The sequence below is a fragment of the Ursus americanus genome, chromosome 12 (assembly GCF_024610735.1).
Source record: "Ursus americanus isolate L20-20 chromosome 12, mUrsAme1.1.p, whole genome shotgun sequence".
NCBI lineage: Eukaryota > Metazoa > Chordata > Mammalia > Carnivora > Ursidae > Ursus > Ursus americanus.
The window spans coordinates 1611670-1634509 of record NC_142138.1 but is presented as its reverse complement, the minus strand read 5'-3'; the positions used below and the strand labels follow the sequence as shown (position 1 = coordinate 1634509).

Below are 22840 nucleotides of genomic sequence, written 5' to 3'. Positions count from 1 at the left end.
ATATTAGAGAGAGAGAGAGTGGGACAGCATGAGCAGGTAAAGGGGCAGAGGAAGAGGGAGAAGGAGAGAATCTCAAGCAGACTCTCCACTGAGCATGGAGCCTGACTCGGGGCTCAATCCCATGACCCTGAGATCATGACCTGAGCCAAAATTAAGAAGCAGAAGCTCAACAGACTGGGCCACCCAGGCACCCCAAGCACCCTGAGCACTACTGAGTTCTTTGGGAATTGTGGTGAAAGTTACTGAAGTCTTGCCTGGAAATTCCTTCTGTCCTTCCCTCAGCTCCTCTCTTCCACCTTCTCTGCTTTTCCTCCCTTTCTTCCTACAAAAATGCACTGCTTCCATGTAAGAAAGTTTAAGAAGACAAGGAAGGATCCTAATTCCTTGGGTCAGAGCCAAAAATCCTGTAGCTGTAGTTTCCATGATACCTAAGAGGTCTGGGCTACGGGGCCCAGGGAGCTACACTAAGAACAAGCTCAGTGCCAAGGGACGTCCTTGTCTTAGGTAAGTAAGAGGAAAGCCCCCCAGAGCAGTCTAGCCCCTTGCCCTGAGTGTCTGACCCAGCCCCGTCTAAAACACACGGGCTCCCGCTTCATTCCAGCTTGGGGTTGATCACTTTGCCCCGCATTTCAAAGGCTGATCATGCTGAAAAGACCAGACAGCGGGCACAGCATCTACACCTTCCTGGTTCTTTACCACAGGTTATTACTCTATGTGTGACTCCAACTACCCACTCCCCCATCACTGGTTGATTCTATAAATCAACTTCATTTTGACTTGATGATTAAAAATGCCCAAATTGTTGTATCTTTGTAAGAGTCCCCTGATTTCTTCTTTAAAAAAGAATATAGTCCATTATGTTCTTCATATAAATTTTCCCTGTGGGGAAGATGTGAACGAAAACACACCCTCTGCACCCCAATTTCTTCCTCCACTCTAATTGGCCAAGAAATAGAAAAAGACAGGCAATTGAGAGGAGAGCAGCGAATGATCAGCACGATCACTCGGTGTACTCCGCAAAGATGGGGCTCCCTTCGAGATTCGAGCTCAGTAAGAGTAGACTTTAAAATACCTGTTCTCTCTGTTCAGCACCCACAGTTTTCCCAGGCGAGTGGTTTCCACGTTGCTTATTCTCTTGAGATTCATGAATCTCTCCTCTAAGTCTTTCAACCTTAAATACAGAAGTATTTTAAATATGAGAGTATGGGGTTGGGGAGGTGGATTGCTTTGTTTTTAAAAGATACAAGTAATACATGAGTACATTCTTCATGAAAAAATTTCAACAACACATAGGTATATAGAGTAAAAAGTGAAATTTTCCTTCACATAACCTTACCCCACAATCCCGTTTCCCTTTCCAGAAGTAACACTGTTTGGGATACACCCTTCTTGAATTTTATCATGTATGTCTATACATGTACATGCATGTATTAAATATATAACTATGTTGGTATTAAATATGTAAATGTAAAAAGACTAAGACAACTTGAACAGTTGTTTATTCATTCTTTTTATGACTGCATTTAAAAAATAATGATAAAATATACATAATACGAAATTTACCATGTTGACCATTTTCAGGTGCACAATTCAGTGTTATTAAGTACATTCTAATTATTATGTAACCATCACCATCATGAATCTCCAAAATTCTTTTCATCATGCAAAACTGAAACTCTATGCCCATTAAACAAGAACACCTTATTCTGCCCTCCTTCCCACTCAGTCCCTGGCTACCACCATTCTTTCTGCCTCTATGATTTTGGCTATTCTAGGTACCTCATAAGAGAGGACTCATACACTATTTGTCCCTTTGTGACTCACATTTCAATTAGCACAATGTCTTCGAGTTTCATCCGTGTTGCAGCATAGGTCAGAATTTCCTTCCTATTCAAGGCTGAATGATATCCTGTTGTATATTCCACATTCTGTTTATCTATTGATCCATCAAGGGATACTTGGGTTGCTTCAACCTTTTGGCTGTTGTGAATAACACTGCTATGAACACGAGTGTGCAAATATCTGCTCAAGTCCCTGCTTTCAATTCTTTGGGTATATACTCAAAAGCAGAATTTCTCAGTCATATGGTGATCCCACATTTACTTTTTAGAGAAAGTGCTATACTGGTTCCTACAGTGACTGCAGCATCATTTTTCATTCTCAGCAACAATACACAAGGGTTCCAATTTCTCCGTATTACTGTCAACACTTGCTATTTTCTGCTGCTTTGATAAGAGCCATCCCAATGAGTATTTATTCGTTCTTGCAACAAAATTACTTGAGCACTTAGTACAGCCAGGTGTTGAGTGAGACGCTAGAGATAGGATTGTACAATGAATGTAAACTAAAACTGAACAGACATATATCCAGAACTTGGAAGTACATATTAAAAATAAATAAATTACTAAAAAGAAATGGTTCAAAAATGTGACACAATTCAAACTTATCCAATAAAATTGGGAAATAATTTCTATTTGGTAAATTAAGTATAAATCATACCTAAATCTTTATTAAAAAGAAAAGATCCTAAATTGACATAATGGCAATAACATTACCGTTGAGCATGGGTAGTTAAAGTGTATAAAACATAAATACTGATAGACTGCATCTAGGTCAGAGTATGGCATCTGTCTGGGATACAGGCCACCAGGATCGGGCCTCACTAATGACACGTACGTAGTGCTCCAGGCGCTGACCATTATTTTATACACATTTAAGTAAATTCTTAGAACAGATTATATTAAGCAACTTACCACTTCTCCAAGCATTTTTTTTTCTGAGTCAAGTGATCGAACCCGATTTCTTAAAGCCAGGATTTCCTCATCCAGTCTCTGATTATGTTCCCTTGCCTTCTGTAAGTCAACTGCATCTAAAACAGAGAACAGAACACCGTTGGCTCAACTGGATCAAAGTTTCGATTTGAGGGACTAACTTTAAAACTAAGGAAGTGCTATTTCCTGCCTTCTCGTCGGTCCTACCACGTCTCTGCATATGTGATTCTCTCAAGTCCAGCCCTAGAATATTCTACCAACCCACCGAAACAGAATTTTTTAATTTCTCACACCAGACAAATGAGCTGGATTTTTTGAGAATAGGATTTCCAGCAATAGAGGCTCTTCGAGAAACTGTACCTTAAAAGCAGTGGAGTCTACCTCCTAAAAGTTACACAACCGAGAAAATGATCTTCCCATCTTGCTTGTGGTCCTGTCTCTCTTACACACCACATATACTCCTAGACACTTCTCTTCTACTCAGCAACAGTAGGGCCCCACAGATGACGAGTGGGGAGCCACGAGCAGTGAATGGACACATTTTCCTAGCTAAATCAAGTTTATGCATCAAAACCATCCTTCTGCCCACACCGCAGCCCATAAAATGGCAGTCGGCTCGGAGCTTAGCGCCTCACAGTAAGACCTGCTCCTTCCTGCGCTCATCAGTTTCAATATTGCAAACTTGCTGCCTGAGACTTTCCTGAATTTGTAGCTGTTTCTTTTGACCTACTTCTGTTCATATTTCTCTTATTTTTCTTCTGCTGCTTTAGAAGTCTCCTTTGTTGGGGCGCCTGGGTGGCACAGCGGTTGGGCGTCTGCCTTCGGCTCAGGGTGTGATCCTGGCGTTCTGGGATCGAGCCCCACATCAGGCTCCTCTGCTGGGAGCCTGCTGCTTCCTCTCCCACTCCCCCTGCCTGTGTTCCCTCTCTCGCTGGCTGTCTCTCTCTCTGTCAAATAAATAAATAAAATCTTTAAAAAAAAAAAAAAGAAGTCTCCTTTGTTTTCCTTCTTCATCACCTGTTCTATATTAATTATTCCTTGTGTTTTTTCTTTCTTCATTTTTTTCTTTTTTTCCCCTCCTATCTTCTTTTCTCCCTTGGTATGTAATTTTTTTTTAATTTGGAAAAGTGCTGAAAACACACCAAAAAGAAAAAAAAATCATTCACAATCCCACCGTATATATGTATGAGTGGGTGTGTATATATCGTGAGAGAGACAGAGACAGGGAGACAGAGACATTTGGTTTTTTGCCTGTGCAGTTTTTTTAAAGACTTAAATGATGCCGCATAATCTGTCTGCAACTTTACCACTTGTGACTCTGTCATCGATATCTTCACAGGACAACCCTTATAAAGTCACTTTTCATTTCTCATTTGGAACTATTTTTAGGTTAGTTTTACTGGTTCTTGCTCTTCCTACAAATGGAATCTTAATGTATGTATCTTTTGTGTCAGGCTTCTTTTGCACATATATATTTTGGGGATTCCATCTGTCATATCGATAATTTATTCCTCTCTGCTCTTTAGTCCATCTTATTCATACACCACTTATTAATCTATCAGTCTTCATCCAGTCTCTCACTTTGTTCTACACAGGGCACCACTGTCCAAATGTGCCATCATGTGTGTCACTTTCCCTACTGAAGGAGATTCAGGTGTGTTGCCAATGCTTTACTCTTACAAACCTATTTTTTTTAAAAGATTTTATTTATTTCTTAGAGAGAGAGAGAGACAGCCAGCGAGAGAGGGAACACAGGCAGGGGGAGTGGGAGAGGAAGAACCAGGCTCCCAGCAGAGCAGCCCGATGTGGGACTCGATCCCAGGACTCCGGGATCACGCCTCGAGCCGAAGCAGACTCTTAACGACTGAGCCACCCAGGCGCCCCTTATAAACAATTCTAAAATCATTATCCTTGTTTGTCAATCTTTAGGCACTTATAACATTATTTCCAAAAAATAAATCCCCAGAAATGGGACAGCTGGATCAGATGATATGTGCATTTAGAAAATTTAATAGATATTGCCAAATTACTCTTTAAAAAGATTATACAAAGTTACTCTGTGCAATGACACTACCCATTTCTCGACATTGAATGTACCAGGATTTTAATTTTCATAAATCTTAAAAATGCATTTGAATATTGGCTTGTTTTAAACATTGATCTATTTATTTGAGAGAGAGTGTGTGGGGGAGAGTCAGAGGGAGAGGGAGAGAGAAACCCAAGCAGACTCCACACTAAGTGTGGAGCCTGACACAGGGCTCAATCTCACAACCCTGAGATCAGGCCTAAGCCAAAAGCAAGAGTGGGACACAACCAATTCCACCACCCTGGCACTCCAAATAATGACTTGTTTTAAATGTAATATTGTTTTGCTGATCACAAATGGAATATAGACTTTTTGTTAAAAAGAAAAACTATAGTTATGTTCAAAGTAAATATTCTCATCTATCCCTTATTCACGACCCTGACCCAAAATAATATTGTTAATACTTAGTAAATATTCTTCAAAATATTTTATATACATATTCTAACATACAGACAAGGGTTGTATTAAAAATATTTAACAACTGCTAAAGCATGGGCCCTCTCCTAAAAGAATGTACCTCCGGAGCAGAGTTCTAGAGAACTGCCAAGTATTATCCCTTTAGCAGCTGGGAAGACAAGGGTTGGGAAGGAGCTGGGACAGTTGGGGTAGGCGGTAGACAGCTGAAAGACACAGGACAGCAGCTATTTACAGCTTAGATAAAATTATTTCAGTGTCTTCACAACTTTATGACCATACGTTAATGTGTACCACCTCATAGCAGTCCTGTGGACATACACACACAGACACACACACCCAAAAAATAAAAACCAAAATAACATTATACCACATGCATTACTCTACAACTTGCTTTTTTCACTTGATAATATATCACAGACATCTGTTCATGTCTGCACACACTGATCTATGTCCTTTTTACTAATAGGCACACAGTCACTTAGTTAGCCAATCCATTGTGGAAAAAACACAACTTAATTTTGCTACCCCAAACGTTACTTCTTACTCTCTGTACTTTTACAAATTCTTCTAGTCATTAGTGATAACGAAATATCTTTGTCTGGTTTTGATATCAAGGTAATGCTGACCTCTTAAAAGTTGGAAAGTATTCTGTCTTCTTCAATTTTCTGGGAAGTTTATGTAAAACTTGTATTATTTATCCCTAAATTTTTTTTTTCATTAGTGAAGACATCTGAGCCTAGAGTTTTCTTCATGGGAAGATTTTTAACTACAAATTCAATTCCTTTGGTGGATTTCTTCTTGAGAGAGGTTGGGTAGTTTGTCTTTGAAGGAATATGTTCATGTCATACAGGTCATCAAATACATTGGCATAAAGTTGTTCAAAATATTCCCTTATTATCTTTTTGGTCTATAGAAATGTTCTTTCTGTCATTTTTTATATTAGTGATTTGTCGTCTTTTTTTATGATCAATCTAATTAGAAGTTTACCAGTGCTCTTGATCCTTCCAAAGAACCACTCTTGGTTCCATAATTTACTCTCTGGTGGTTCTGTCTGTAATTTTATTGACTTCAACTCTTATTTTTAATACCTCTTTCATTTCACTTGCTTTGGATTTAATTTGCTCATCTTATTCTGGGTTTTTAAGATGAAAGGTTGGATCACTTCCAGTCCTTTCTCAATTTCTGGTAAATGGTATAAATTCCTGTCCAAGCACGGATTTAGTTACTTCCCCCAAATATTGATATGTTTTTTTCATTTTCATTCAAGTTAATTCATGGAAAATATTTTCTAATATCCCTTGTAATTTTTTCTCTGAAGGCATGGCAGTTTAGAAATATCTTGTTCAGCTTCCAAATATTTGGGGATTGTCTAAACATACTTCTGCTATTGATTCTTAGTTCAATTCTATTATGGTCAGAGAATTTAATTTGTGTGATTTCAGTTCTTCCACAGAAAGTTGTTTTATGGCTTAGTACATCCTCTCCTGTGAATGTTCCATGTGTACTTGAAAAGAATGTGTGATCTGGTGGAGTTTTCTATAATTATCAGTTTGGTCATGTTGGTTGGTACTATTCTTAAGTCTTTATCCTTACTGATTTTGTTTTCTTGTTTTATCAGTTACTAAGAAAGCAGTGTTCATGTTATAATTGTATTCATATATTTTTGAAAAGGAGGGTTAACAATCTTGATCGCCAATTACAATGTATGGGGGGTTTTCCCCACACATCCAGGCAATTTTTGGACACCAGCCAGGTATCCTATAATTCAACTCAATTCTGACACTATCTAGTTGGAGACAGCATCAGATTCCATAGGTTAAGGGCTCAGTCCCCCAAGAATGCCCACCACTTCAAAGGCCAATGACAAACCCATCTTGTTACCTGTGCTTCTGACTGACTGGTTAGAAATCAGAGGTTGCCACAACCCCCATCTTAGTTCAATTAATTTGAATTTCGTGAAATATTTAATCACTAGATTACCAGTTTATTATAAAAGGATATAACTCAAGAATAGCCAGATGGAAGAGATGAATGTGGCAAGGTGTAAATAAAAGGGCCGGGAGCTTCTATATCCTCTCTGTGCACACTGTTCTCCCCAAATCTCCGTGGGGTCACCAACCCAGAAGCTCTCCAGACCCTGTCCTTTGGGTTTTTATACAGGCTTCATTCATAGGCATGACTGACAAGATCACTGGCCATTGGTGATTGAACTCAATCTCCAGCCACTGTCCCCTTTCAGCCTCTGGTAACCTAGGGGCTTTCCGAAAGTCCTCATTAACATAATAAAAGACTTTTAATCACTCCCATCACAGGAAATTTTAAGGGTTTTAGAAGCTTGGTGCCAGACAGGGCCAACAGATGAATGGATCAAGAAGATATGAGATAGATATATATACACACACACTCACACACACACATGCACACACACACACACACACACACACACACACACACACACGCACACACTGGAATATTACACAGCCATCAAAAAATGAAATTTTGCAATTTGCAACCATATGGATAGAACTAGAGGGTATTATGTTAAGTGAAATAAGTCAATCAGAGAAAGACAACTATCATATGATTTCACTGATACGTGGAATTTAAGAAACTAAACAGGATCACAGGGGAAACCAGGAAAAAATAAAACAATATGAAACTAGAGAGGGAGAAAAACATAAGAGACTCTTAATCGTAGGAAACAAACTGAGGGTTGTTGGAGGGGAGGGGGTGGGGGAATGGGGTAATTGGGTGATGGACGTTAAGGAGGCCATGTGATGTAATGAGCACTGGGTGTTATATAAGACTGATGAAACACAGACCTGTACCTCTGGAACCAATAAAATATTATATGTTAATTGAATTACAATAAAAATTTTAAAAAAAGAAATAGGGCCAAAGACCAGACATATATTTCTTATTATAAATCACAATATCACTGGGTAAACCTAGTTTTAGAATTACTTAAAATGGATAACATGTTTTTAATTATTTTTGTAGTTGCTACCATTATAACACTCAATTTTCGTTGTATTATTTCTAGTTGGTAGCATTTTTACATAGTCAAACTAGGGTCAGATTAACTAACTCACCATGGATTCCAAGCCTATTGGCTTCCCAGTGAACAAGTATGGTGAGGTACTGTTAAATTCATCATAAGGTGTCTTGATCTCAGTGGTAAAATATGTATTATTTGTGTTGACCACAGGTTTTGGGGTTAGATATATATGGATTCAAATACCAGCTCTACATTACTTAATTCCTTAATACTTAATGTAGCTATTGGATAACTCACTTAACCTTGCCATTACTCAGCTTCTTTGTCTATGAAATGGGAATAATAATACTCAGTACTTGGAATTGTTGTGAGGATTAGAGTTAATGCATATAAGGCACCTGTTACTTAGTAAACAATAAGTGCTAGTAGTAGTTATAGTAGTAGAAATAATAACAGTGATAATAGTGCTTTATTATTATTAAAGATATTATGTTAAAATTTGTGTAATACACTTATGTTATTATTTAATGTATTACTAAATGTTGTATCTGCTAACATGCATGACTCACCATTTTCTTTCAGTTTCTCAATTTCTAGCTGAGCCTTCTCAAGGGCAGAGTCTAAAGAAAAAAGAAAATATTTCTGTAAGGAGGAAATGGTTAGTGTAATGATCAAATTTAAAATGATTCTCTTTGGAACACTCCCTTTCTGCTGATTGTCCTTTGAGTTCCTGCATAAATGTCACCTTCAGGGAACTTTTCCAGACTCCTTCTCTTTGTGTTCCTACTGCACTCTATTATTATTCCTGATTATGTGATCTCGTAATATTTCTGTTTCCCTAACTAGAGTCCATGTGGAAGAGCTGGGACCACTATGATCAATAGGAACAACTAAACTTTTTAAGCAAGGTACTATCAGCTTTAATTACACTCAGAAATACTTAAAATTAATTCCTGCAATTAGTAATATTCAGAATTTTACCAGTAGTGGGGCGCCTGTGTGGCTCAGTCAGTTGAGCATCCAGCTCTTGATTTGGCACAGGTCATGATCTCAGGTCATGCGATCAGAACCCCACATTGGGCTCTGCGTTCAGCAGGGCGTCTACTTGAGATTCTCTTCCTCTCCCTCTGAACTCCCCCACCCCCTACATGCACTCTCTCTAAATAAATAAAATAAATCTTTTTTAAAAAAGAATTTTACTAGTAGTTGCTAGAAATATCAAGACAACAAAATTTTCGGAAATACCTTTTGATACTATTCAAGAATTATATGAAGATGGTAGAATGGTATAGGGCAAGAACATGGGGCATTGGAGTCAACTGGCTTTGGGTTCTCTAATCTAGGTTTTACCACTTTGCCTCCTGGGATCTAGTCATTACCAGTGATAGGTTTGGTGGCTTCCTATGTCAGAATGAAGAACCTCCCGGAAGTAAGAGACTAACGTGAACCTTTAAGAGATGATTCCTCATCACAAAGTAAATACATCAGCACAATTGTTCATGTTTTATCATTACTCCCCAAGCACTCAGTTCTTTGGAGTAAATCCCAGTCTAATGTACCAGATTCACCTAAAATTATATTCCTGACCATAACAATACTATTACTGGCCCTGCCACCAGCAGCAGCTGCTAGTGTCAGATATATTCACATTTTAACACATCTTCAAAGTAAATATTAGCATTCACATGTTACAGATAAGATAAGGGAGGCTCAGAAAAATTAAGCAACGTGCTCAGTATCACACAACTAGCAAATGGTAAAGTGGGATCTGCACTCAGGTCTGTTTGAGTACACTGTGCCAGAGATATGAGACTAGCTTCTGTTTTATTAAAACAATGGTTTTCCAATGAAATGAGAGGGAGTAGAATGATAGCAGGTGGAAGGATGCTCCAGAAAGAGGGAAAGCATAAGTGAAGGAGAGCAGGTAGGAGAGAACATTGAGTGCTCTGGGAACTACATGTAGTCTTACACTGCTTGGGCCTAGAGTGCAAAGGATTGTGGGAAATGTGAGATATGAAGCTGGAAGACTTTAGATAGCTCAGAATTTATTTTACAGAATAAATTTGTTATGGAAGCTTAAATTACTGAGGAGGTAACTGAGGGGTTCTGCACCTCAAATGTTTCTGTAAACATTTGGTTTGATTTCCACTTAAAAAAAACCACTAACAACCTAGTTTTACAATAACACATACAACCAAATATATCATACACCAATCTCAAATATATCAGAGACCACCAAATGCATTAACTCATGCTGCCAGGTTAGCTTCTCTTGCCATGTTTATGCAGATACTTGAAAATCACAGCTCTCCATTGTGACTCTTAAACTAGTAATATTTCTAAAACTTTGCTGGTTGTAGGTTTCTGAGACCTCTCTATTGTTTGGCAGTTTTACTTTCTAGGTCTATTCCTCTAGTGGTTACCCCAGATATCTTTTTAGAGCTTTTGTATTATGGAAATTTCAAACATATATAAAAGTAGATAGAAGAGTTATGGAAACACCTATATTTATCATCCAGCTTTTAACAGTTATCAAGCCATAGCCAACCTTGTTTCATTTACAACCTTAAGTATTATATACTTAAACATGGCTTTTTAATGCTGTATAGTGAATCACCACAAACCTAGTGACTTGAAACGACATCCATCTATCAGCTAACAGTTTTGTAGATTGGAAGTCCAGGAGTGGTGTGGCTGGGTTCTCTGATGAGAGCCTTATGAGGCTGAAGTCAAGGTGTGAGCTGGGTGTGTTCCTCTCCGAGGCTTTGGGAAAGAATCCATTTCTAAGCTCCTCAGGTTATGCGCTGAATTTGGTCCCATGCTTAAAGGACTGAAGTCCCCATCTCCTTGCTAACTGTTAGCCAGGGAGCTCTATCAGCTTTTAAAAGTGACCAACGTTCTTTGCCACATGGTCTCCTCCATCTTCAAAGTCAGCAAAGGAGAATTTCCCTCATGTTGAATCCTTCTCACAGTTTTGAGTATTTTTCATCAGAAAAAGACTAATCCCTTTTAAGGGCTCATCTGATTAGGTCAGTCTCAACCAGGATTATCTCTCTTTCTTAAAGGCAACTGATCTGGGGCCTTAATTACATCTGTAACGGCTCTTCACAGGAGTATCTATATTGTATTTGATTGAATAACTGGGAAAAGGTATGTGTACACCACGTGGGACTCTTGGAGACAATCTTAGATTTTTTACCACCTTTGCTTTGGTGCTGAACTAACATATCATTGCCTAATCCAAGACCATGAAGATTTACTATGTTTTCTAAGAGGTTTATAGTTTTAACTCTTACATTTAGCTTTGCAGTCCATTTTGAGTTAATTTTTGTGTGGGTATGATGTAGGGGCCTTTATAAAGCAAATCCCAGAAACCATATCGCTTATCTATATTTCACTATATATCTCTAAAAGATATAAGAACTTTTTAAAAAAGATTGCCCATTATTTTACTTTATAGTTAAATTACAAAATAAGAACTCTATCTAAACCTAACTCAACAGGTGGTTAAGGAAATTTAACAATTTAACAATTTCTTATATATCCAGTACATAACATTTCCAATTCTTTCACAAATGTTACAAATGTGTTTGAATCAGAATCCAGTAAAGGCCACATGTTATAATTGGTTAATAATTCCTTTAAATTAAAAAAAATTCATCTTTTTCTTTTAATTTATTTATTAAAGAATACTCTAAATATTTGACATGAATTCTTTTTAATTCTTAAAAAAATCTTTGTTATTATCTAAAATTTTTCTTGCCCATCCAAATTTTTGCGTTTTTTTGTTGTTGTGTTGTTTTGTTTTTTAAAGATTTTATTTATTTATTTTACAGAGAGAGAGGGATCACAAGTAGGCAGAGTGGCAGGCAGAGGGAGAAGGAGAAGCAGGCCCCCCGCTGAGCAGGGAGCCCAATGTGGGGCTTGATCCCAGAACCCTGGGACCATGACCTGAGCCGAAGGCAGATGCTTAACCAACTGAGACACCCAGGCGACCTCCCATCCAAATTTTTAGATGTGATACAGAGAGAGCTAGAAAATAAACTAAAATAGAGTACTTCATCCAAAAGAGTAATTACGGGGGCGCCTGGGTGGCTCAGTCGGTTAAGTATCTGTCTTCAGCTCAGATCATGATCTTGGGGTCCTAGGTTCCAGTCCCACGTCAGGCTTCCTGCTCAGTGGGGAGTTTGCTTCTCCCTCTGCCCCTCCCTTCTGCTCCTGCTCTCTCTTTCAAATAAATAAAATTTTTAAGAAAGAAAGAAAGAAAGAAAGAAAGAAAGAAAGAGAGAGAGAGAGAGAGAGAGAGAAAGAAAGAAAGAAAGAAAGAAAGAAAGAAAGAAAGAAAGAAAGAAAAGAGTCAGTTTGTTGAAAGAAGTAGACTAATAGTTGGTAAACACTGTCATATAACACAGTTACCTAGAAATACATTCTGACTTATAAACCGATGACTCAAGAAGTTCTATGTAGGGCACACATTGGTACTAATATATTTTATTTATTTTATTTTATTTTATTTTATTTTATTTTATTCTATTCTATTCTATTTTATTTTATTTTATTTTTGATACCACATATATTTCTCAGGACTTGCTAATTCGGCTTCCCAGCAGTCCCCCAGTATTCTTACTGTGGAGAGAGCTTTCAGTTAATAGTTTAGGATCTACCAGACTAACCAACTGCCGATGGAAGAGGGGGCCATGTGATGGTGTTCTGTTGTGTCCAAATGTAACAGAGAGGAATGGGTGTCCTGCTTTTCTTTTCTCCTTCTGTATTGCAAGCAGCAAAGACTCTCTCATCATACTCACATAGCCAAATTTCTCTTCCTTTTTTTAAAATTGGGTGTACAGCTTCCATACAGTAAAATTCACCATTTTAGCTGTATAGTTCAATGAATTTTGACAAACATAAAGGTGTATCCACCAATCCTATCAGGATATAGAACAATTCCATATTCCAAAAATTTCATTTGTGTTCACTGTTTTAAACACATTCTTAACAAAATCTCAACCCTCCTGATATTCTTTGTTTTTAAATCCACATCAATTTGGCAGAATCATTACTGTTTTAACATTTAACAGTTTAAAAATATGATCCTAAAGTAACCTATATATTGTATTTGAAAAGCGGCCCAATTTCTTAATCATTGTAAATTATAAATATAGAAAGGGGATGATTTTTAAAGTTTAAACTTTATACTAAAATATATTATTGATAAAGGGAAGATTGCAATATAAACAATGAAACCATAAAAGCACAATAAAACACTATAGGGATGAACACTTTCAAAAACCTTGTAGTGACACAGAAAAGGCTTTTACACATGAAAACCCAGAAGCCATACAGAAAAACTCTGTTAAATCCAACTTGATAAATATTAGCATTTCTATATGGAAAAAAAGCCCAGCATAATATTTATAACCAATAGAAGGCTCATATCTGCAATATATAAAGAATTAAAAAAAATTTTTTTAACTAAGTAATGGCTATGCCCAACGTGGGGTCCAACTCACAATTCCAAGATCAAGAGGCACATGCTTTACAAACTGAGCCAGCCAGGTGTCCCAAGAGTATATCAAGAATTTTTACAAATTAATAAAAGATACAACCCAATAGAGAAACATCATGAGACTGAAGCGGGTACTTCACAAAACAGTGTTTCCAAACGAGCAACAGCAGCAGTAACAGCAAACCATGACGGGGTTTCAACTTCATCGGCCATCAGGGAAATGCAAATTAAAGCCATAACTAAATACCACACTCACCAGAGAAGGCAAAGTTGGTAAGACTGACGATACCCAATACTGACAAAGAATGTAGAGCAACCAAAATCTCACGTACAACTGAGGAGAGCTTAAATTAATACAACCATGCGCAAGACAGTGTCACAGTTCTCTGCCGAAGTAGAGTATGGGCAGAACCCTTTGATCCAGTGATTAGGCACATCACGACCAGAAATGTGTCGATAAGCCCAAGAATATTCCTAGCAGCACTATTCATCATAGGGCACAGCTGGAGCAACGTACTGTCCATCAACAGCAGAACGGCTGGATAAAGCAGGTCGCGGTACGTCTATTCAGAGGACTATCACACAACCAGCATAAGTACTGCTACCTACGTGCAACAATGTGAGTGAATCTCACGAACAGAAGACTGAGCAAGAGAAACAAACTAAACTTAATGCACGTTGCCTGCAGTCAAAACTCAGAAATGGTGTTAAAAGTCAGGATAGTGGTGACTTCTGGGTGGGACAGAGGGTGTAGACCTAGACAGAAGAAACAAAGGGGACTCTGGAATGCTGGGAGCCTCTGGCACTACGTGATTACACTTAGGGGTTGTGTGTGTTTTGGGAGGTAAGTTATGCTTATGTGGCAGTAAAAATTTCTGGACACTGTACAAAAAGAAGCTGTTTATCAAACTTTTATGTGTTTCTCTTAGAAGATTTTTTTTCTCAGTGTCCTCACGTTCACCCCGAGAAAAGGTCAATTACATTAAAAGCATCATCAGCAACGCTCCTGTGCATCCACAGCTCACCTAATTGCCTTTGCTCCTTCTCCTTCCCTTGCAGTGCACCGGTGAGCCTTCGGGTCTCTTCCTGGGCCACCCCTAACCTCTCCGCTACTTGTTCGGCATTTCTCTCCACGCGGTTTTGTGAAGTTTTCTCTTTTTCCAGATCTTCATTACGGGACTGAAATAAAACTATGGTTAGTAATAAAACAAAAATTAAATGTACTCTTATAACACTGCACTATTTCCTACAAGGGTTTGAAAGCTAACAAAGTAGCAAACGGTACTTCATTTATATGTATTTCTTTTTTTGAGTGAAACCGTATAAAATTGGTGATATTTGATTTTTTTACCTATGAACATATAACTTCATACAGTTCAACCTAATACATCTAAGAGTTTATGGTTATACGATTATAAAGAATAGAAATTTTATCATAAAAATGAGTATCATCTGGTAAAAAAGAGAGACAAAGACTCCTCATGTATATGGTCCATTAAATACAGTTTATAAAATGCTTTCACATAGAGTATATCATTTAATGTCAAGATACACACACACTCAAATCATGTTTACAGCTCCTTTTCTGCAATTATTTTCAAAGCATTTTAAAAGCTAAGAAATTCAGTCTCAATTACACCTTGTTTTTGATCCCCAAGATATGTATTATATAATCATCATACAAATATTTCCAAATGTAAGAAGACAACCAAAATACCATCTGCATAACAAAACCATTTCCAGCATATTGGTATAGATCCTTACAGCATTTTTTATTATATACATTTTTACATAGTCATAATCCCAATCTATGTATGTTTCTATCTTTTTCATTTAACATTATATGAGAAACATTTCCCCCAAAAACTGTACAGATTTTGTAATGATAATTTTTAAAGTCTACATAATGTCCCATAGTGGGTGTAACATGATTTATATAATCATTTAAACATTTGGTAGTTTCTAATTTTTGCTATTTAAAGTAATACTATGATAGACAGTTTTATCCATATACATTTATCTTGGGTTACTTCCTGTGGTTAAATTCCTAGCATATACTTTATTGACTGGATTTAACAATTAATAACATTTCCCCAGATCAAAAAATTTAATTACATGAAGAGAATTGATTATACTTAAAATAATGTGCTATATATATTAAAGGACTACCCAAAAAAAAAAGGGCTCCAAACATATTTGGGAAGGATTATCCCAAAGTGATTTTTCAAAGGATAGAACACACATTGATTATTTAAATTTTGATACATTCAATAAAAATCAACTATTAATATTTTTCTTCCCAAATCTTTGTATTTATTTATACTTTAATGCACAATTTTATAATCTTCACAGCATGAATCTACATTTTATATATTCAAAATACTTGGTAAAAGCTAATATGTAATTAGCTGCTATTCTTAAGTGAAGGTTTCTTTTTTTTTTCTTTTTTCTTTTTTTTTTTTTTCCCTCACTCAGATTTTTTTCAGACTGCTGCACAGGTTCCTGATATTTCTCATGTTCTCTTTGCAGAGGCTGGTGGATTTGTTCAAATTTCTCCTAAGTAAATAATGAGATAAATGAAATTTATCTCAGTCAGTCTTCATAAATAAAAATGTCATTTAATTTTTTTTTAAAAAGCAAAAAAAAAAAAAAAAGGAGCACAGTCCAATCCATTTTATGAGGTTAGGCCATGCATTTTCAATGAGACAATATCACCCCCAAGGGAGGGAAATTGGTTCCTACGGGGTCAAAAAAAATCTTACTCTTTTTATATACAAAGCATGATACGCCTACAATATATAGAACTCTACAGTGGTGTTAAAATTTCATGGGAGAGTGATTAGGAAAAATTACCTAAAAAGTCTCATTATCGAGGCAATAATGAAAAATGTTTGGCTAACACTGGCTAGCCAAACCTTGAGATTAAAACCCAACAAAGATAACAGGAGAAAGAAGAATCACAGGGCAATCTTCTTATTCACAAACATGGATTAAAAATCTTAAACAAAATTTTACCAAATCTAATCTAATGATATCTAGAAAGGATAACATATCATGAACAAGTTTTATTTGTCAGGCTTAACATTAGAAAAATAAGTCAACAAAATTCTCCCATTAACAGATTCAAGTTTCTAAATTATTTCATCATCAATGGCTACATAAAAACATTTTATAATATTCACCACTGGTTCCTAATAAAAACTCTTAGCAAACTAGGAATAAGAGTGTAAATAATAAATAATAAACAGTACCGTTTGAAACAAAACCTTCAGCAAACATCATACTTAATAGTGAATAACTGAATGCTTTCTCCGATATTAATAACAAGATGATATTACTAGATAATACTAATAATAATACTAATTTCAAGATAATAGTAAAGAGCCTAGCCAACATAAGGCAAGAAAAAGAATTGAAAGGAATAAGGACTGAAAAGGAGGAAACAAAAGTATCATTATTCTGATAACGTGATTGTACAGGTAGAAAATATTTTAAATCTTCAAAAAAATTATTAAAATGAATAAGGGGGGGCGCCTGGCTGGCTCAGTCAGTGGAGCACATGACTCCTGATCTCAGGGTTGTGAGTTCAAGCCGCATGTTGGGGTGAAGCCTCCTTAAAAAAATAAATAAATAAAAATAAAGAGCAAAAAGTATTTTATAAATAAATAAGTAAAATGAATAAGAAATTTTAGCAACTATGTTGGGTGTTGGTCAGTATATAAAACAAATATACTTTTTAAAAGTGGCAACAGTTAGAAAATTAAATTCTTTTTAAAAAGATAGCATTTGCTATTAATGGCATCCAAAAATACGAAGTACCTAGGAATAAATGTAACAACAAGAGTGCAAGATTTTGTGGGGAAAATCATAAAACTTTGCTTATATACATAAAAAATACATGGATATTCCATGATCACAGATCACATCAATATTTCAAGATAGTAAATTCCTCTTAAACTGATTCAATACAACCAAAAATCAAAATCCCAGATTTTGTAATAACATGAATCAGAATGTTACTCTTTCCTCTTAAAATTATTTAGTGACTCTCCAGACCTTCTATTACAAAGTCCATCCAATGTTTTTATGCCTTGGGGCACCTGGCTGCCTCAGCGGTGTAGCCTGCAACTCTTGATCTTGGGGGTGTGGGTTCAAGCTCTGTGCTGGGTTTAGAGATTACTGAAAAATAAAATCTTTTTTAAAAAATGTTTTTATGCCTCTAGTATGGTTCAGGAATATTGCTGGGTGCTGAGTCCAAACTTGAGCTTAGCCTATGAATCTCACCATGATGTGGTTCCTGAAAATATCTCCAGCCACATTTCTTTTTTTTTTTTTTAATAATGATTTTTTATTATATTATGGTGCTGAGTCCAAACTTGAGCTTAGCCTATGAATCTCACCATGATGTGGTTCCTGAAAATATCTCCAGCAACATTTCTTTTTTTTTTTTTTTTAATAATGATTTTTTATTATGTTAGTCACCATACAGTACATCCCCGGTTTTCGATGTAAGGCTCGATGATTCATTAGTTGTGTATAACACCCAGTGCACCATGCAATATGTGCCCTCCTTACTACCCATCACTGGCCTATCCCATTCCCCCACCCCCCTCCCCTCTGTAGCCCTCAGTTTGTTTCTCAGAGTCCATAGTCTCTCATGCTTCATTCCCCCCTCTGATTACCCCCCCTTTCTTTATCCCTTTCTTCCCCTACTGATCATTCTAGTTCTTATGTTCCATAGATGAGAGAAATCATATGATAGTTGTCTTTCTCTGCTTGACTTATTTCACTTAGCATTATCTCCTCCAGTGCCGTCCATGTTGTAGCAAATGTTGAGAACTCGTTCTTTCTGATAGCTGAGTAATATTCCATTGTATATAAGGACCACAGCTTCTTAATCCAGTCATCTGCTGAAGGGCATCTCGGCTCCTTCCACGATTTAGCTATTGTGGACATTGCTGCTATGAACATTGGGGTGCATATGGCCCTTCTCTTCACTACGTCTGTATCTTTGGGGTAAACACCCAGTAGTGCAATGGCTGGATCATAGGGCAGCTCAATTTTTAACTTTTTAAGGGACCTCCACACTGTTTTCCAGAGTGTCCAGCCACATTTCTCAGCATTCACTCACATGAACCAGTCTGTGATATACACTGTTTCCTCTGCCAAGAATGCCTTTCCCAGCCTCTTCATCCAGCTAACACATACTCAGCTTTCAAAATACTCTTCGACATCTCCTCTGGAAGGCTTTCCAGTCCCCTGACCCATCACATCTGACTCAGCCCTTCCTCTGAGTTTCTCGAGCCTTCTGTGCCCTCCTTGACTACGGGACTTTACACACCGAACTCTCATCAGTAGCTTTTCCTTTCCTCCGTTAGCTTGTAAGTTCCTTGCAAGTCGAAATCACGTCTAATTTGACTTTGTTTCTACATCCACTGGCACATGGAAAGTTCTCAAGAAACAATAAGAATGCTAATTAATACTCTGGTTTCTCTTCAGATAGCATAAAACGTTCACCTTTTATTACAGATTTCTGTGGAGAAGAAAAGGCCCTCGATAATGCTAATTAACGTGTGAGGTACTATTCTAGAGCCTTACGTACGCGATTTCATTTTCATGATCACTTTGTGGAGTAGGTGAGTCAATTCCAGATTTTACAGATGAGAAAATCAAGGCTCACAAAAGTTAACTACGGTGCTCAAGTTCATACCAAGAACAAGTGGCAGAGAAGTCCATCCAAATATAAAACCTATATATTGGGGTGCCTTGGCAAAGTCGGTTGAGCGGCCAGCTCTTGGTTTTGGTTTAGGTCAGGATCTTAGGGTCCTTGGATATAAGCCCCACATCCGGCTGCCCGCCAAGTGGGGTGTCTGCTTCAAGATTCTCTCTCTCCTTCGCCCTCTGTCCCTCCCCTACTCTTTCAAATAAATAAGTAAATCGTAAAAAAAAACAAAAAACAAAAAACCTATATACTTAAGCATTATTAAAACTGGCTTCCTAATAATTTTATGAATGAATTATTAAAGAAATAAAAAAACTGGCCTGCCTCTTATTCAATTACCTAGTTAATTTCAGAATACCTGGGCAAGTTCTTTCTGTAGGGCACTGGTCATATGTCTTTGTGACTCTGGCTTGGGGCCCCCAGTTTCCAGTTTCCTCAGGAGTGTTCTTCTTTCTACCAATAAGTATGCAATCTGTTCATTGGGGCTGCTCAGAGCTATTTCAGATAAGCCCTCTTGATACAACATTTCTTCAACCTCTTTTATTTGCACTTCTGTTAGGAAGAAACAACAGAAACAAAACTGTTAAAAGAAATCTGGCAAGTGGGGCGCCTGGGTGGCACAGCAGTTAAGCGTCTGCCTTCGGCTCAGGGCGTGATCCCGGCGTTCTGGGATCGAGCCCCACATCAGGCTCCTCCGCTGGGAGCCTGCTTCTTCCTCTCCCACTCCCCCTGCTTGTGTTCCCTCTCTCGCTGGCTGTCTCTCTCTCTGTCAAATAAATAAATAAAATCTTAAAAAAAAAAAAGAAATCTGGCAAGTAATTGCTGTTATAAGATGTGAAATGTATTCTTAATGAAATAGCAAGTTAATTTTTTAAAAATCAGCTATACTGCTACTACCACTCTTCTTCCCATCCCTCCAGGGTGTTTGCAAACTTTCAGAAATAATAACAAAAAAGTAGTGGGAAAAGTTTCTCAAAACTGGTAGATATTCTTACTGTTGCATAACTTTAAAATTTGTTGTTGTTTTATTGAGTGTTTTACTACGTGGTAGGTATTGTATTAAGCATTTAAGATAAATTTATGTCATCTAATCCTTGCAAAAATCCACTGAGGTAGGAAACATGATTATCCCATTTATAAGACAACGCTGCAGGCACCAACGGGCCAACTAATTTGTGTAAGGTTACTTAACTAGTCCTGCCAAGATTCTTGGTGATTTCAATATTCAGGTAGATTATTCTAGTGTCCTGGCTTCTCAGTCTCTTCACTAACTAACTTCCAAAAATTGAGTCCTCCACCCCATCCCAGCCCCTACTCCACAGTAATTCTCTAGACCGTGTTGTTAGCAGCAACTCCCCAATCTCAATTTCAAGCATCCCATTCTCCAATCACCCTTTCCTATGTACTTCTTAGCTAGATGTCAACAAGTTTTTGACCATACTTGCAACTATAATCCGCTAACTTTAAACACTTGTCAATGTTCCTTATCCTACTCCCGTTCTCACTTATCTCCTTACCTAGCTTAGATTCGTCTAAGGAATTCGTCATTTTAATCACCCACCTGAAAACATTCACAACTCCCTTGCCCCTCTTTCCTTCCACTATACTTGGTTGACAGAACTCCAGCCTGTAAACCAACCCTTCACCTCTCCTGGCCCTCACTCCAGAAGCTGAGTGTAGCTGGAGAAAACTGCACAGCCAGTGCTGGTTGGTTTCACTCTAAATTCATGTCCACTCACCTCAAGTGGGTCCTTATTGTCCACCAATCCTCCCACAGTTCCCTGGAATTCTTTCTCTCATTTTCTAGAGATCTAGACCATTATTTCATTCCTCTCTCTCCTCAAGTCTCCAACGCCTCCTTCCCCATCCTCTCTCTCAGCTGAATACCCTGCTTCTTATTTCACTGAGAAAAAAGCAACACTCCAACTTCCACAAACTCTCCTTACCAAATCTGCCAATTCCCACATACCCTCCCCTCTTGTGAGATTTAACAAACTACCCTTGATCCTAAGGCCAGACTCTCCGCTTGGGCGCTGGATCCCATGCCCACAACACGCTTTCATCATCTCTCTCTGGGACACCGCACTCTGCCGGTTTTCCTCCTACCATGTGCGCCACTCCTTCTCAGACTCCTTGGCTAATTTCTTACCTTTCCAACCTCTAAACATAGAAATGCCCAGGGCCCAGCCCTGAATCTTCTTTTCATTCCCCAGGTAATCACCGATCATCCCAAGGCTTTAGATGTTGGCTATTTGCCGATGACTCCCAAGTTCGCAGCTCTAGCTTGCGGGGCCTTCCGAACATGCACAATTGTCTCCCTGACATTTCCACTGGGATGTCTAATATACGCATCAAAATGTACATGTCCAAAAGCAAATTCTTTACTATCTTCCCCAAACGGGACCTCCCGTGGTCTCCCCAACTTAAGTAGCTGGGACTCTAATAATCCAGGTGCTCAGGCCAGAAAGCTTTGGGTCACCAGTGATTTCTCCCCTTTTCTCCCACCCAACATTAAGTCCATTATCAAATCATATTATCTCTCCCTTCAAAAAATATTCTTTAATTATGTAAGATTTCTAAAGTGATTTTTATGTTCCTAAAATAAACAAACTTGTAGTTTGCAAACTGCTCACTAAAAATAATAAAGGTTATTGAAAAGCCAGATTGGTACAGACAATTCCAAACCTCTGTCATTGTGTAACTAGAGTGCTATAAAAAACACTGACAATCCTAAGAATTACACTGGTACACTTAGAGAGATACATCAAGTTCCTAAAAAATAAAGAAATACTATAGTCAATGTGGGACTTTTCTTTCTTTCTTTCTTTTTTTTTCTTTCTTCCTTTCTTTCTTTCTTTCTTTCTTTCTTTCTTTCTTTCTTTCTCTTTCTTTCTTTCTTTCTTTCTTTCTTTCTTTCTTTCTTTCTTTCTTTTTTTTAAGATTTTATTTATTTATTTGACAGAGAGAGAGACAGCCAGCGAGAGAGGGAACACAAGCAGGGGGAGTGGGAGAGGAAGAAGCAGGCTCCCAGCGGAGGAGCCTGATGTGGGGCTCAATCCTAGAACTCCAGGATCACGCCCTGAGCCTAAGGCAGACGCTTAACGATGAGCCACCCAGGCGCCCCAATATAGGACTTCTCTTTTACAAAATCAGGCTTGCTGGAAAGGCGAACTAAAACAGCTGAGGCTGTGGAGTTATGGAAACAAAGGCAAAATGCACAAAGATTAGGGCTGTCTTTGCAATAAGCACTTCCCGGGAGAAACATGCGGCCAAACTGAGTCCCCAAGAAGAATGTGGGACAAACGAGCTTCACGTATAAACTCCAAGGCTTGCTGGTAAG

The 22840-nt window shown here is 37.8% G+C and overlaps 1 protein-coding gene across 1 annotated transcript in view; it reads right to left on the bottom strand.

Moving 5' to 3' along the window:
• CCDC30 (coiled-coil domain containing 30) overlaps positions 1-22840 on the bottom strand; it is a 104546-nt gene that overhangs the window by 78135 nt on the left and 3571 nt on the right. The window contains 6 exon segments of the mRNA XM_087865786.1: positions 1073-1171; positions 2754-2869; positions 8842-8892; positions 14804-14968; positions 16250-16334; positions 19859-20052. Of these exon segments, the coding sequence (XP_087721912.1) occupies positions 1073-1171; positions 2754-2869; positions 8842-8892; positions 14804-14968; positions 16250-16334; positions 19859-20052 (710 nt within the window).